Here is a 16,338-nt window from a genome sequence, read left to right as displayed (position 1 = left end):
TATTGCATTTATTAGATTTACTCCATTTGTGTAAAATATTTAAAAATATTATATATTTTATTATATATATATATTTTATATATTATTTAAACAAGCAGGCATTTTATTTAAAATAGTTTGTAAAAAATGTAAACTGTTTAAAAATGAATCACAAATTTCAATAATAATAAACTGCATTAATAAAAAGAATTACAAGCAATTTTATGTTTTGCATTTCTCCCACTCAACTGTTTGGAAGACTTAAAAACCGCGGGACATACAGAACCATAAAACAATATTCTTATCATTAAATCTCTATATTTATTTATTTTTTTGGGGGGGAATTATAGTCTAGTAAGGTGGTGGATCTACTTATTCAAAATGTATTTTCTTTTTTTTTTCGATTCAAAGGAACAAAATAAACTAAATGACTTGTGTCATAAAAAAAAAAAAAAAAAAGATTTGTGTATTTATAATTTATTTATTTGACCAAGTAACTAAAATGATCCGATTTTCCCACCACTGATCTGGGTGTCACCGTAAATCCATTCAATATTGAATTAAATAACTTTAGTTGTATTTATATGTGTTTATTAACACTCAATTCTGAAGTAATGCATTGCAGATGCACTAATGAAATCAAATTGCATCAATACTCTTTAAAATATTTGCATTTAATTGAACATAACATACTATAATATACTATATATATATATATATATATATATATATATATATATATTTATATATTTATATATTAGTGCTGCATATCCCCCCTAATAGTTTAAAGAAAGCAGCAAGTGTTTGAGCTGTTGCCCTTTGAGTGACACAACAAAGTGGAATATAGAAGTTTTTATATATATATATATATATATATATATATATATATATATATATATATATATATATATATATATATATATATATATATATTAGGAACAGTATTTAATATTTAAGATTGACTACACAAGAGGAAAGTAGTCAGTAAATTCCCATGATTCCATGTTAATCCCCAGTTGCCGTAGTGACACACCAATCTAAGTATAGACCCAAGCTATGGGATGCCTCTGAACACACCACATACACTATATGCTAACCTACATCCTAGCACTACACTTTGACCTTCAACACATCTGTCGACACCAGTCAAACCCTGACATGTTCCTTGCTGGAAAAGAAACTTAAATAACACACATATCCCGAATTTCCCGAATCATGCTTCTGCAATCATTTAAAAAGCAAGCTCTGTGTGTTGAATGGACCCTCTCAGATCCAGTCTATTTTTTTATGTTATTGTTGTGTTAGTTCTACCACACAGACTACACAATATATACTAGTTTCTCGAAGAAGCGTTGATGTATCATTTATCTATTCACACAAACCGGCATGTGAGGGGGAAAAAAAAGTATATATTTATCATTCGAGCACCATTACATGAGATTTTAGAAAGAAAAGATAAGTAAACACCATACCATCATGCTCTATGTAATTGGGTGCTATTGTTAATGTGTGCAGTGTTTGTGTTTCTCTGATTGATGGTGCTAGTTGAAAATGGCTGCTACTGCTCTATGAAAACACCATTTTCCCGCAGTCACGCCTCAATCATCTCCCATTGTGCGATTTTTCATGGCCGACGGCGGTGCGTGCGTGACTGCAGCCGAGTCGCTCCTGAGCAAACAAACCCGCAGCATATCAATTACCCATCATCCCGTTCAGACAGCGACACGGCAGGGATGAGGAGTCAAAACACACACGCTTGCACTCATACACACACACACACACACACACGCTCATGTCTGAGGCAATCAGTGTGGCACAACCTTGGTCCGTGACATATTAGAATGTGGAAGCTCACCTGTTGTGTGTGTTATGTGTGTGTATTACCTACTTGAGGCTCAGCTACCTATTTTCTCTCTCTCTGACTTCCTCTAGTGGTAGATTGTGTCCTCCTTCACCACTTACCAGGCCTGCCAGGTTCATTTACTGTCTTCAGAAACACACATACACACACACACTTGACAGCCAATTGAAAGACAAAGAATTTTTTCAGGTGAAAGAGGAGATTAATCTGCTGTTTACATTTCTCCCTTTTACTCACACTCCCCTTCCCTGGCTGTGTCTCTCCGCCTTTCTGCTTGTAGTCTTCCTGCATTTTTAGCATACCACTCCTGCATGTACACATACTTGACTCCCCTTTCTGAAGGACCGATTTTAGTTTCTGGAGCTTAGAAAGTGCAAATGGTAATAGCTACAAACACACCAGTTTCCCACGTTGATATTCAGAGTATGTTAATGAACTTCCACTGATCCGCTTGCAATGTCCACTTACTTGGGTTCTAATTAAGTTCAAATTATGATTTCTTTCTGTAGTTTTCAGTGAGCAGATATTAAGGCGTTTATATATTTACCCAGCTCAGAAAAAAAAAAAAAAAACTATTATTTTATAATTAAACTTTACCATGAAACACTATCATTCACCATCAAACACAGTCATTACCATCAAACACTATCATTCACCATCAAACACAGTCATTACCATGAAACACCAACATTTACCATCAAACACAGTCATTTACCAAAAACACCAACATTCACTGTCAAACACTGGCATTTATCATTAAACACCAACATTCACCTTCGAACAACTTAGAGAAATGCATTTTGGAAAGGTCATCTTGATGTGGTTTAGTTTATGGGTCTCAGATTCCCACAATGTTGCCCAAAATGGCTGCTGAGGAAAAAAAAAAAGACTTTACTAGAAGAACTTTGTGTATTTCATATCACCATCACTTCAATACACAACAATCCTAAATTAAACACATAACAACATAAACTTTGACCATCTCTGACCAACAATCTTTAACAAATGGTTGTTTTTTAGAACCTGTAAGGACTAATGAGAATACATATATGAATAAATGAATGAGGAGATCCGTACAGTTCTATATGTGTCTAGCACACCAGCCCACAACACAGGTTTACTGGTGCGTACATAAACTTAAGTTGTGTTGGGATTACAGGGTTTAAAACTCCTGAAAGGAATTCAGCCCTCTTATCTATTTAATCCTATTTATTCAGCTCCAAAGGCCAAATAACTGGGCACGGAACAGCACTTATTCCTTATTCCCATATAGTCCTGGTAGAAATTAGCTTTGGCATCAGTGAAGCATGGAGTGAACAAGAGCATCTCCAGGCCCTGCAGAGAAAGAGACACGAGCAACGTGTGACCAGGAAATGACTCACTCCAACACCATGCAGGCCAAAGGCTAATAAGTCCCACTGCGCTAAGCGCTACAACAAGCAGTACCGTGCTAACACGGCTCTCTGTTCTAAGAACTGCCATTAAAATTTTATGTGATTCAATGGCTTTTAAAGATCTAATTTCCCTTTTCAGGAATATTTTCTTCCATATACAATAAGTCCTAATGTACACGCATGCTGCAATGCTAACGGGGAGTGCTATTACAGCATGCTAGGAGCTGTGACAGGAAAAAAGGTTGCTAAATAGTACTTTAGCATACTTGATGAAGGTTCTGTTTAAATGGTAATAAAGGAAGGTGTTGTGTGTTAGCTAATTCACAAGAATGTTGTTGTTTTTTTTTTTTTTTTTTTTTTTTTAAAAAAAGGTTATTACACAAAATGTATTAATGAATCTTTCGTCCCTACAAGTTGAGTTTTTCATTGTGAAATAATAGTAAGCGTGACAAAAAGGTGATGTTAGCGGGTGGGTGTTCATGCTCTCAGGTTGCTGTGACAGTGTTAACACATGAACTGCGAGGTTAGCTTTCAACAAAGACAAGATAATTAACTTAGGCATGTGTGGTGACCCTGTTTGACCAAATACAAATTGACCTGGTGAGCCATTGGGAACGAATGTAACCTGATGGGGTTTTACTTAACAATGTCTGCCAGTAAGGTCAAATCTTTTGAACCTTCTGGTTATATTTTTATCACATTTTTGTGCATCCAGGTTACTGTTACTTTCTATATTAGATCTAGATTTTGTTAATAATCTCTTGTCTGTCTTTTCCAGCACCACCAAAGTTTTTAAGGATCCCCAGCGACCAAACGGGAGTGCAAGGAGGCGTCGCATCCTTTGTTTGCCAGGCCACGGGTGACCCAAGGCCCAAAATTGTTTGGAACAAGAAGGGGAAGAGAGTGAGCAACCAGAGATTTGAGGTACTGGGTGTTAAACATAAAAAAAAAAAGGTCAACTGGAAAACGTGTCAGGTCGTACCCTATGCTAGCTGTAATTCCAGTATGTACAGCTTAACCAATAGCGAAAGAAAAAAAGGATATGGAAAAATATAAACAGTGCATCTGGAAGGTTTCATCACTTTTTCCACATTTTGTTATGTTACAGCCTCATTTCCAAATAGATTCATTTACCTCAATTTAATTTATTTATTTTTTATTTTTTTATTTAAAAAAAAAAAAAAACTTTGCCATAACACTCGAAATTGAGCTCAGGTGCATCCTGATCATCCTTGAGTTGTTTCTACAACTTAATTGAAGTCCACCTGTGGTAAATTCAAGTTGATTGGAAATGATTTGGAAAGGCACACACCTGTCACATCTGTAAGCACCACAGTTAACAGTGCATGTCAGAGCACAAACCAAGCCATGAAGTCCAAGGAATTGTCTGTAGACCTCCGAGACAGGGTTGTATCGAGGCACAGATCTGGGGAAGGGTACAGAAAAAATGAGTGCACTTTCTAAGCCTTGACCTTGATGCCTAGCCCTAGTGGTTTTGCATTTGGCTGTTAGACTGCGAATAGTTCATGGGCTACTGCTTCTTCTTGCTTTTCAGATGTATTTCTTTTCGCTCTGCAGTATGCGCCTTGGCTCTCTTATTTGGCTGAAGCATTTTGATTTATTTCTTTTAATCTGTGCTTCTGCTATACATGATAAAGCAACCCATCACACGAGGACACTGATAAGATTCCCATTAATGTGTGTGTGTGTGTGTGTGTGTTTGTGCGTGTGTGTGTGTCACTGCGGCATTTTCACTGTCATCGTTCTGCTAGTGACGATTTGCAGCGTATTATCGTTTAAGGGGACGGCCCTGGCCGGGTGCTGCTGTCTAACACCAACAGAAATCTAATCTTATCAGAGTTCATCGCACTGCCATGGGTGTATGCGTTGCATGCTAACACACCGCGATAAATAGACTAACAGCACCATGGTCCTGAATCCTCCAGCTATTCCATCACCCACTTTGCCTCCTGCAGGAAAGTCGTTTCCTTTCCGAAGCTCAGCGACTTCCTGTCATTGCTCTTTCTTTTTTTCTGAAATAGAGCAAGACAGCGTTGCCATGGCATGTGTTGTACGGCCATTATTATTCACGTTGCGTGTCATAGGTAGTTTTAAAGGGTCTTCGTTATACAGAGAATTTGCACTTACTCTATAAAAGTGATTCCAGATTCTGCGATTCCAAATACAGCTGCGCTACAAACATCACCATGTTGCTATACGTTTATTTCAAGCCTCATCTGTCCATCAGACCTGCATTTTCTCTTTCACATCACTGTTCTGTTAAAATAACATAAATATCCTAAGCCAGTTATTCCACTTCTTTGTATTTGTATTGAAAGTCACAAAGTATAGGAAATTTCCGTGAAACGAATTTGAACTCATTGAATGTAGTCTATTTATATTGTATAATATTTTCTTTTGCAATGTTTATGCTGAGACATTGTTAAAAAAAAGATCCAGTTATTGCATTTATCATCACATAATAAATGTAATAAGTGGATCTGTAGGCGTTAATCAGTGGTGGACGAAGTACATAAACCATGTACTTAAGATTCACGAAGTAAAATATTACTTATATAATTATATAAATACAATATAATATGTACTTATGAATCCAAAGTACTATGATTTATTATGGCTGTTATGTTTCTGTTATCGTTTTTTGTCACAGGATTTTTTTCTTAATCAATGTTTATGTGAAAAGACTCTAATGTTACTCTCAGCACAATAATCTATTAATAGACTGATATTAATGAGTCGAACACTGATTGATATTTAATAAAATTACCATGAGCCAAAAACCTTCTTTTCTACTACTTAAAAAAATCGCACAAATAAGGCCACTGGTGTTTGAGTCAGAAGTTTATTCCATCATTTATTCCTTTCAAAATGTTCTGCTTGCTGTTCAACTGGTGCTGAACTGTATGTTGGTGAGAAGTAGATACCACCAAGCGCCAATCAAAACAAGTTCAAAACAGAGCCCGCGCTCGACACTGATTGGTGGCTTTTTATCCACTAATAAATAAAAACGAACTGAATTCGCAAAAAGTAGTTGAGTCAAAAAAGTACGAGATTTGACTTGAGATTTAGTGAAGTTGAAGTAAAAGTCTCCCCAAATTGGAAATTCTTCAGTAAAGTACAGATACGTGAAAAAAGTGCTTTGAGTCTCTAGCAATTATTAAATCTACACTGGTACGCAAGATTACAAACTTAATATAAATATAACTCTTGAATTCTACAAAGCAAACTTGGAAAGTGCTAATTGAAGTGTTACAGAAAGAGGTAGGTCCTCAATCGTCGCTTGAAGATAGTCAGGGACTCCGCTGTACCGACATCTAGGGAAAGTTCATTCCACCACCTCGGTGCCAGAACAGAAAATAGCCGAAATACATTTACTTCATGACTGTCCACTACTGAGATATTCATAATAATAATATTAATACAGCTAATATCTGTACTAGAGGTCTGTATACCACAGTTGAAAACATTCATCCGCATTCACAGAAACGCCAAATTCTGTAAATGTCCACAAATGTTTACACGCTTCATACATTCTTCATACATTCTTACCATCTTTTAAAAAATATTTTTCACCCCTGCAGGTTATAGAGTTTGACGATGGCTCCGGTTCTGTCCTGAGAATCCAGCCATTGCGCACTCCACGGGATGAAGCCATTTACGAATGTGTGGCTTCCAACAGTGTTGGAGAGATTAGCGCCACCACCCGCCTCACTGTCTTACGTGGTAGGTGCATCTGAAACGTCAAAACAGATCACAATTTTTTTTTTTTTTTCACCATCATAAGCAGGTAAGAGGACTGTCTCAGCTGTGCTGTTGGTATTTCTCTTTATATATGATAACTGGTGATACATACAGTAAGTTTCTGGTTATAAAACTGCTATAAAATTATTAAACATACTCTCATCACTCTGGATAGAGAAAACATTTGTCTTCATTTGATTGTTTTTTACAGAAAAATTGCTTCGTTGTGTCTTGCAGCTGTGAGCAGAACAGTGCATTAATAATTAGCCCCCTTTATTTGTTCCTTTATTTTCAATCGAAAGAAGATCAAAAATACCCTATTTGTTTTCTATCACATGAGATTCGGCATTATTAGCTATAGAAATGCTTACAATTTTTGACAGTCAAATCTTGTTTCACGCAACATTCTGCTCTTTTGTTGGAAATGAACACTACAGTTAGTGTCCCATTACCAAAAGCCCATGCTTTAATGGAAATTAGCGTTGTTTCACTAATCAAATTAAGTGTGGATTTGTTGATTTCGAAAAAAAAAAAAAAAAAAAAACCATGCCAGATTTTGACTCTTGACTCTGTTCTATCTGCACATTTATCAATCTCCTCTATATATTGAGGTTTAGAGTCAAGGACGTACTGGCGGGTTTGTGATTAGGATTCTCATTATTAGCATGCGCACATTTCTTTCGTCTTGCTGACTACTTTTCTTTGGATCAGTAATCTTAATTTTATGGCACATTTACAAAAGAATGTTCATACAGTCTCTGAGTCTGTGCCATAAAACGATTTATTTATTTTTTTGGTGGGGGGGGATTGTGAAAGCTTGAAAGTTTAAAACCTAAATCCTGCTACTTTTTTTTTTCTTTTTATTATTTGTAAGTTACTCAAAAATTCCGAACGAATACTGGCATTGTGGTCTTGTAGCTGTGATTGTCTCTGGAGTACTTGTACTTGTGGAGTTCAAATTAGAGCGCTCTCTGGACTAGAGAGGCTAAAGACGCTAAGGGAGGAGAATATTAAGGACGGAGTCTGAAAAATGACTCAGTAAGCGAGTTAGTACCGAATGCGACTCTCACATCTGTACTGAACTGAGCAGCGAAGGTATTAAAGACACTAAAGTGACACAAACTCATTTCTCATGCGGCTCAACAGCTGATTTGTTATTGTGCACACCGTGGATCCGCACATCTACAGTATAAGTGTATGGATGATGACAATTGGGAGCGGCCCAGCTGTGTTCTCCGAGTTTCTGGATTTAAAATGAAGCAATATCTATGTAAAAATCCGCCTATATTCCTATGCAGTTCATTCGGTCTAAAAGAGTGTGTGCAAGAATTAATGCTGACACAGAGTGAGTTGCTGTGCATGCTTTTCCGTGATAAAGTCCGATGGCAGCGCAACAAGACAGTCGATCTGTTCTTGAAACACACGCACACACATGCATCTCAGTAAATTACCAACCACTAGAATGCCCTGAACCGAAATTTAATCACATTTTATTTGAAAGAAAGTGGAGAACAGAGTACTAATTACCCAATATCTAGCCAGTAGGCAATGAACTAGCTGCTCATGCATAATTAGACAAAACCAATATTAATTTTGCCCTGAGATATGAGGCAGCGGGAACACGGTTAACTCGTGAACGCTTGCCACTTTCATTCTTCATTCTGCTATTCACTAAACCAAACACTCGTAACCAAATTTGGACGGATTATATCTTTGCGTTATAATTTAGCGACCGGATAATCAAATGCCATCTTTCCAAAGTGGACACTGAAAACGAGGAACGAATGAAGGTGTGTGGTGCTGCCCGCGGCTTGTGCAGCTATGCTAATGTAGGCTGCTTTAATGTACAATGGAAAATTTGAGTTACTATTTGTTTGCGCCGAGTAAGAAAACCTCTCGTACGCTCTGACCCGCACTAACGCATAAAGACAGTCCCTATCTTGTCCGTGTCCAGTGTGAAACTGAAGTGGTTTGTGTCTTCCGTGGGAAGGAGGTCATGCCTTATTCATAAATGATCCCACTTGGCCCAATCTGCCAGCTTTCCGGATCGTTCCATTCAGAGGGGTGGAACGGGGTTGGTAATGAGCATGAACAAGGTCATTTCCTCAATGGATTATACGTAAAACAAAACAAGAGCTCATTTTTTTTTTTTTCTTTCTCCGCCCCTATTTTTCTCTGTCTCCCTCTCTCTGGCGCTGAGTAATGGAGCCCGGTGGTGTCAGTAGCGTGAAATGATGTTCTCTGGCATAGATCGTATCCACTTTTTTTTTTATCTTCTATCTGAGCCGCACTTTTCTCAAGTAATTTCTGTGTTCAAATTGCTATTTCCACCCTTTTGTTTACCTCTCTCTCCGATCTCTCACCTCTTATTTCCTTCGGTTTTTGTCTTCCTCAACCTTTCATTTTGCCGTTCTGCTCTCGTTTTGCATTTTCGTTCTCTCTTTCTTTAATCTTTTACCTTTCCTTGTTGCCTCCGTCATAAGAAACTCAGTTTTTAGCAGTTCTTTTAAAACTTTTTCCTGATTGCTCACAGGTTTCACTCTTTATGCTGCTGGACCTCAGGGAATGCAGCCAGTACCTAGCGTAAATAATTTTCCTTTCGGCTTCTTCCATTAGGGGTCGCCACAGCGGACCACGCTGGATGCCCTTCCTAACGCAACCCTCCCCATTTATCCGGGCTTGGGACCGGCACTAAGGTTTGTGCAACCCTAATGGCTGGGGTTGGTTCCCTGACCGGGGATCGAACCCAGGCTGCAGCGGTGAGAGCGCCGCATCCTAACCACTAGACCACTAATGTTCGTTCAAATACAGACGTTCACCTGTTGTCCACTTTTATATTGAGTATAAAAGCGCAAAAAAGGGAAAATTTGACCATCCGGGATTAAATCTGATTAAACCACTGAGTCAGACTACAAAGTAGCCCATACTGGATGTGAAAAGGAATGCTTAGAATTCTATGGCAGGATTTGCAAGGCTGCTGTTCATGGATCTCATGTGCAAGAAGAACAAAGTACACAGTATCTTAAACTATTCCGAGATACAATATACGTAGTTCATAATAAAGGCCGGTACACTGACTAATAAGTTGAGCCACAGCTGTCATGATAAGTCAGTTCAGACCTATGCAAGCAACACTCCATGCCATATAGGAGGATCCTATAGGGAACAAGGGCAATTGATGCAGTTGCATCATTACAAGAGACGCGACGAAGGCCGGGAGGAGAAAATGCGCCACTGGGCTATTAGCATGCGGCCAGGATAGGGGATGATGAGGAACGGCATTAGTGATGAACTAGCAGACTCACCGAATTCATTTGCATTAAGTGCTTTGATGGAAGTATAATGAAGTCCTCTCGGAATCTACTTGCACGAGATTTTAAAAGAGAACAGAGCGACTCCCGCTTCCTCCCACTGAATTGGACATCTTTTTTCTTTTTTCTTTTTTTTTTTTTTTTTGAGAAATTTGGTAGGGTCAAACAGAAGTAACACTGTCATATCTGTAACCTCCAACGTATGTCTGGAAATTTCTAGGCAAGTTTCCGCGTGTAATCCGTTAACACACGCAGTCCCGACGGCAGCTGCAGCTAACGCCGTGATTAAAAGAGATTAGCGTTTTTTCGGCTACAGCGCTAGTTCTTTGAAGCTTCAAAAATATGTCTCCCCCTTCAAAGTGACAGAAGCTGCAAAATGATACTCTAACCGTATATTTGCACTTGGTAGCTTTTTGTCATTCAGTAGACATTGTAAATTTTCCCCCAAGTTCAGTCTTCCCACGCTTTGGGGGAGAATTCGGTAACTTGAGAGTGTGTGTCACTGTCAGGAGACCATCTGGCTTTCCGTTCATCATCGCTGGCTGGTTCTGACTTTATTTTACACTCTACTGTTACTCACAGAGCGGCCGAATAAAGCGAAGACAGTGCAGCCCTGCTGAGACACATCCCACACAGGAAATGTTTATCTCTGGATCGCTGTGTCAAGGTGCAGCCTTTATTTTTTTGGCCTTACTGTTCTCGCTAGGCACGGTTCATCACATTCAATATACACTGCATCGCCAAAAGAATGTGGACTCCTGAAAATCACACCAAAATCTAGGGCAACAATTTGGTGAAGGCACACATGTGAGGGTCGGGTGTCCACATATTTCTGTAACTATAGTGGAGTGTAGTTTAATGAATTGGCTTTAAGCTTAAAGGCTTTTTATTAAAATCCAGTTATTCATTGGAATAATAGAATGCGCTGTCTTTAATGGTGGATCTTTACATATCTCCTAGGATACAACAAACTACAGCAAATATAAAATAAATAGTAATAATGAGGCATATGAAATGTATAATTATTTACAAGTGTGTACAGTAAGTATAATGAATTTTTGAATTGAACAGTCCTAGTGTGTTCACAGTGTGTGCAACAATATGTACGAAATGTATGACAGAGTCAGTTGAGCTTCACCTAGGGAATAGGCTTGGCTTTTGTGTTTGCCTAGGTTTAGTGCTGGACAAGGAAGATGTTTGGCTTTTCTGTGGCCTAGGTTTAGTATTAGGATTGGGGTTAGGCAAGCTTTGATTTCAGTTTATGTATGGCCAAAGTTTGGGTTGGGATACGTTTAGTTTTAATATTAAGGTTTACTCAGGTTACAGTAAGGGTTGAGCTATTATTAATAGTAGGGTAGGAGTAAGTTTAGGGCTGGGCAAGAAATAGAGTTTGGTTTGTGGTTGGTTTAGGTTTATTATTGGCCTAAAGATACCGTTTTCCGAAGCGGTGCTGAAGAACAACGAGACCAAGCATCGATCCATGAGGTATACCAAGTCATCCAGCTCTCCCCCTCACACACATACACACACACAGTTATTTCCCCAGTAAATCCACATGATTCTGTTCCTATTGCCGCAATGCTGACAGGAAAACAAAGGCACTGCTGAAGTGTTCAAATTCATGCCTGAATAGACCAGTGCCTCAGCAATGTATGTTCACCAGAGTGAGGTTCAGCGCTCTGCATGAAAACCTTTGTAAAATTACACATCCTGGAAATATCCTGAGCTCACAGAGCACCCAGCACTGTGGTTTATCCTTCGGCTTTATAGATGCCAGAGACCCACACATTTTGCCAAAGAGCCTGTTTGTCCCCAAACTGTGCTCATTTACAGACTTATCTATCCACCCAGGTGAGCTCTGTCTTTGTGGAGCCACAAAGTATGAAAAGCATTGAATCAGTAAAGTGTCCAAGTCAGCAGGTACAGCTGTTGAGAAGGAAGTTGGCCCTTCTGGTTCGAAAGGAAGTTCACTGCTATTGTGCTGCTTTTTTTTTTTTGCTTCCCCTTTACCGCTAGCCTCTTGTGCAATTTATTTATTTATTTTGTTGCTCTATAGAAAGCACCACTTTTTCATTACTCACAGCCTGGCCTGCATGCTACTCTGTAACAGGAGAGATAATGGCTGGTTATTTATTTCCATAATTAAAATGATCGAACCTAATCTGCTCTGACTTTATAGATCTCTGCCTAGACAAAAAATTTCCCCTGACTGTAATTAATAAAGGAAATGAATCATTGTGTATGAGTAGAGCGTCAGATATGATTTAGCTAAAGGATAAGTGGAGAAAACAGCAGTGGTGCTCTAAATATTATTATGCAGGCTGGAAAGATAGACTTTGTTCATTATCATAGAGAAACATCTGCTACATGTATTGACAGCTTCAAAAGAGCCGGAAAATCCCAGCCAAGTAATCAGAGCGATTGTAATATATATATATATATATATATATATATATATATATATATATATATATATATATATATATATATATATATATATATATATATATATATATGAGGTTTTTCTTTTATATTCGCATCAAATTGATAGTGTATCTCCATATTTAGATGTTATGTCCCATTGGATTCTTATTATAGAATATATCATGTATATTATTATCGCTAACGTTTTCTTATTCGTTAATAAACATCTTATACTTTTTATGCATTTCTAATTACATTTAATGTTGTGGAAGTAAGTTCCATATTACAGCTATAAAGTGTGCAGTTATGGTATTAGTGTTCCTATTCAGAGAGGTTGTTCATGAAATAGGCAGCTATTGTTCCAGAGGACCGATTGAACACACTTTAGCATTTCAGTGTTTCTACTGTTTTTATTCAACTAATTATCAAACTCTTCACAAGACAAACTAGTGTCATTACAGCAAGAAAAAAACGTCTAAACGGCGAAGCTGTGCCTTTGGAATCTCAATCTGTCATTCTAGTTCTGCCATGTGTCATGATCTTTTCTACATTTCCAGCGTAGCTTTTTTACAGAGACCTCTGAAGTGGAAGATAGTCCCTGCACCGCGTAGGCGGCTTGTTCTTATCGGAGACTCGAAGTCCCGCCTCTTTTGTCTGGGTTCGGGGTCAAAAAGTCAAAAGGTGGTGAATTATCACAGAGTCGAGAGGATTCAGAAGGAGGAGAAAACCATTCAGGCCGCACTGCATTTTCCACTCCGACACTCTGAATTGAGATAATAATGCTCTTGAGAGATGTTCACCAGAAGAAGGAGGATGATTAAACCAAAACATTGCATCGAACAAGACCCCATCAATGAGTTTCATTTAAACCTTGAAGGCTGAACTCTGAGACATGGAAACGTCCCTTCTCAAAAAACAACCTCACATTTCGCATTCCTGCCTCATACCTGTATTTGACCTGCCCTGGTTCGACCTCTTGCTTGGCCTGTGCGTTATAATTTCTTCAAGTTCCTTCAGTTCGTGGTCCAATTGTTCTTTTGCCCCTGTTAGAAATTATACAGTTGGCTATTGCTTTAATCAGCTGAAGAAACGCTTTGAGCGCCGTCCATGCGTTTATCTGTTTATGTACTTTTGGAAACCATTACATTTCCAAGGAGTAGTATCACCGTTTTTTTTACAGTAACATTACAGACTCTGTTCATTTGTTTACAGTCGAGATCAAAAGTCGAAGTCGACTACCAATAACTATTTCCTCTTGGTTTAAACCACTCTTGGCCCTTACGCCACCTTTTGCACTCTTGCGATCTTCTGATCTACTTTCCAAAACCAAAGAAACATTCCTTCAACAACTGAATATAGAGCATGATGTCATTTCTACAGCATTGCCGCCTGGGAAGCCAGGTCCAGCTCGCTTGGATGCTTGGACAAACTTTTCTTTGTTTAATAGCAGCACTGGAGATGATGTAATCTTGCTTCTTTGTGCTGCTCAGGACCAAGATATGCACTCTGTCTAGCATCAGTTCAGCCATGAGCAATCGCTCCTACTGCGTGCACTCTCTTAGATTTTAATTATTCATTGGCATGGCTGAACTCAGGTGAATCACAGCTCCTTTTCCTTCAGGACTTCTTTATAGAAAACATCCAGGGAAGGATTTGATGTAGATTAGAACCAGGAGCTTATGTGGTCAGAAAAATAGGATCTCTTTATTTTACGATGGATGCCCTTCCTAACACAACCCTCCCCATTTATCCGGGCTTGGGACCGGTACTAAGAGTGCACTGGCTTGTGAAACCCTAATGGCTCCGATTGGGGTTTTATTTCTAAATTCCTTTCTCAAACGCAAGACTTTGTAATAAAAATGCGACAAAAAAATAGGAATAGGAAACGTGTGGCTTGAAAGAGCATCGCTAAATATTCTGCCGGCTGCAGGTTTCAAAGCCACTGTACTCTGTAGGTCGGAGGGTTTAAAATTGTGTACGGATCATTAAAGCGTGGAACGAACTGGGTTTCGTTTCAACATTGCGCTTGAAATATTCAGGACCACATCCTTCAAACACGTGACGTCTTAAACTTGGTTATCCATCGCCTGGAATACTGCGTTTTTTTCCTAATGTCTGCTTTCCTCAAGGGGAAAGAATGCAAATGGACAGAGTGTTTTAACAGGACATAGCCAACAACACACACACACACACACACACACACACACACACACACACACACACACACACACACCACAAACCAAAAAAGGTCTTATGAAGTGCCTTTTTTGCTTTCTCTGTCTTAGTCATCTCATATGTCTAAACAGAAAATGGCTTCAAATCAGACAAAAAAAAAAAACCCAGACATATAAAAATTACACACTGGTTTGAACGATTGTGTATTCAGAGATAAAGAGAGTGATGAAAAGGAAGAGAACATGCAAAGATCAGTGGATTGAGCTCCATTCTTTCTCTCTCTCTCTCTGTGTCTTTCTCTCTCTCTCTCTCTCTTTCTCTCTCTGTCTTGATCTAAATGGTCCGTTATCGCCGAGATGAAATCCTTCATGTCAGTCTATCCCTGTTCTCTGGCACCGCCTCAGACCAGTTGGCCTCATCTCACTCTTTTTATCCCTCTCTTTATCCATCTGTTTGATCCGAGCCCCTGGGATGCGCACGCACGCACGCACTTACACACTTACACACTCGCCACACAAAGCTGTGTGTCTGTGTGCTCATAGGGTAGATGGGATCGACACGGATCTGGCGTGCGTGCGAAAGATGTAGCGATGCATTTCACGCCACGAGCACGAGTTCCTTCGCGTAATGCGATGTGTCAGAAAGAGCGAGGGCACGAGAGAGAGAAAGAGAGAGATGATGAAAACCAGGGTGGGAGAGTAAAAGAGGATAATAGGGATAAAAGGAGTGAATATATATAAAAAAGAGTGATGGACAGAGAGATACAGGCATGTAGTTAGAATGGGATGGATAAAGGAAGAAAAAGAGATATAGAAACAGATGTGGTGAGAGAAAGAGTGAAAAGTAGGGAGATAGAGAGTATAGAGGCAGACAGGCAGGATTAGCGATAGAGGGAGAGAGAGAGACAGAAAGCAAGTGAAAGAAAGTGGTATAAGGGAAAAGAGAGGAAGAGAAATAGAGAGATGAGCACGAAAGTATCTAGTAGCATCAGCTTATCGCGTCGTTCCAAAGAGACGCTTCCATCTGTGACTCTGTCAGCATGATCATGTGGAGGGTTTGACGACCTGGTGCACTCTTCCACAGAGCTCACAGTGAAATAGAGACTTGGCCTTTGTGTGTCTGTCTGAGAGAAGGAGGCGTGGCCTTTGTGTGTCTGTCTGAGAGAAGGAGGCGTGGCCTTTGTGTGTCTGTCTGAGAGAAGGAGGCGTGGCCTTTGTGTGTCTTTTTGAGAGAAGGAGGCAAGGCCTTTGTGTGTCTGTCTGAGGGAAGGAGGCGTGGCCTGTGTGTGTCAGTCCAGGAAAAGGAGGCGTGGCCTGTGTGTGTCAACCTGAGAGAAGGATGCATGGCCTTTGTGTGTCTGTCTGAGAGAAGGAGGTGTGGCCTTTGTATGTCTTTCTGAGAGAAGGAGGCGTGGCCTTTGTGTGTCAGTCCA

The 16,338-nt window shown here is 39.3% G+C and overlaps 1 protein-coding gene across 25 annotated transcripts in view; it reads left to right on the top strand.

Moving 5' to 3' along the window:
• The window catches only part of LOC310721142 (receptor-type tyrosine-protein phosphatase delta), a 458,849-nt gene that overhangs the window by 343,532 nt on the left and 98,979 nt on the right, over positions 1–16,338 (top strand). For all 25 annotated transcript variants that reach the window (XM_083532456.1, XM_083532475.1, XM_083532454.1 and 22 more), the window contains 2 exons: positions 4,013–4,158; positions 6,837–6,978. In XM_083532456.1, the coding sequence (XP_083388582.1) occupies positions 4,013–4,158; positions 6,837–6,978 (288 nt within the window). The remainder of the gene's footprint in view (positions 1–4,012; positions 4,159–6,836; positions 6,979–16,338) is intronic.

The sequence above is a fragment of the Silurus aristotelis genome (genome assembly GCF_946808225.1).
Source record: "Silurus aristotelis genome assembly, chromosome: 27".
Lineage (NCBI taxonomy): Eukaryota > Metazoa > Chordata > Actinopteri > Siluriformes > Siluridae > Silurus > Silurus aristotelis.
Note: the sequence above shows the minus strand (reverse complement) of the source record. Positions and strands in the feature narration are given on the sequence as shown.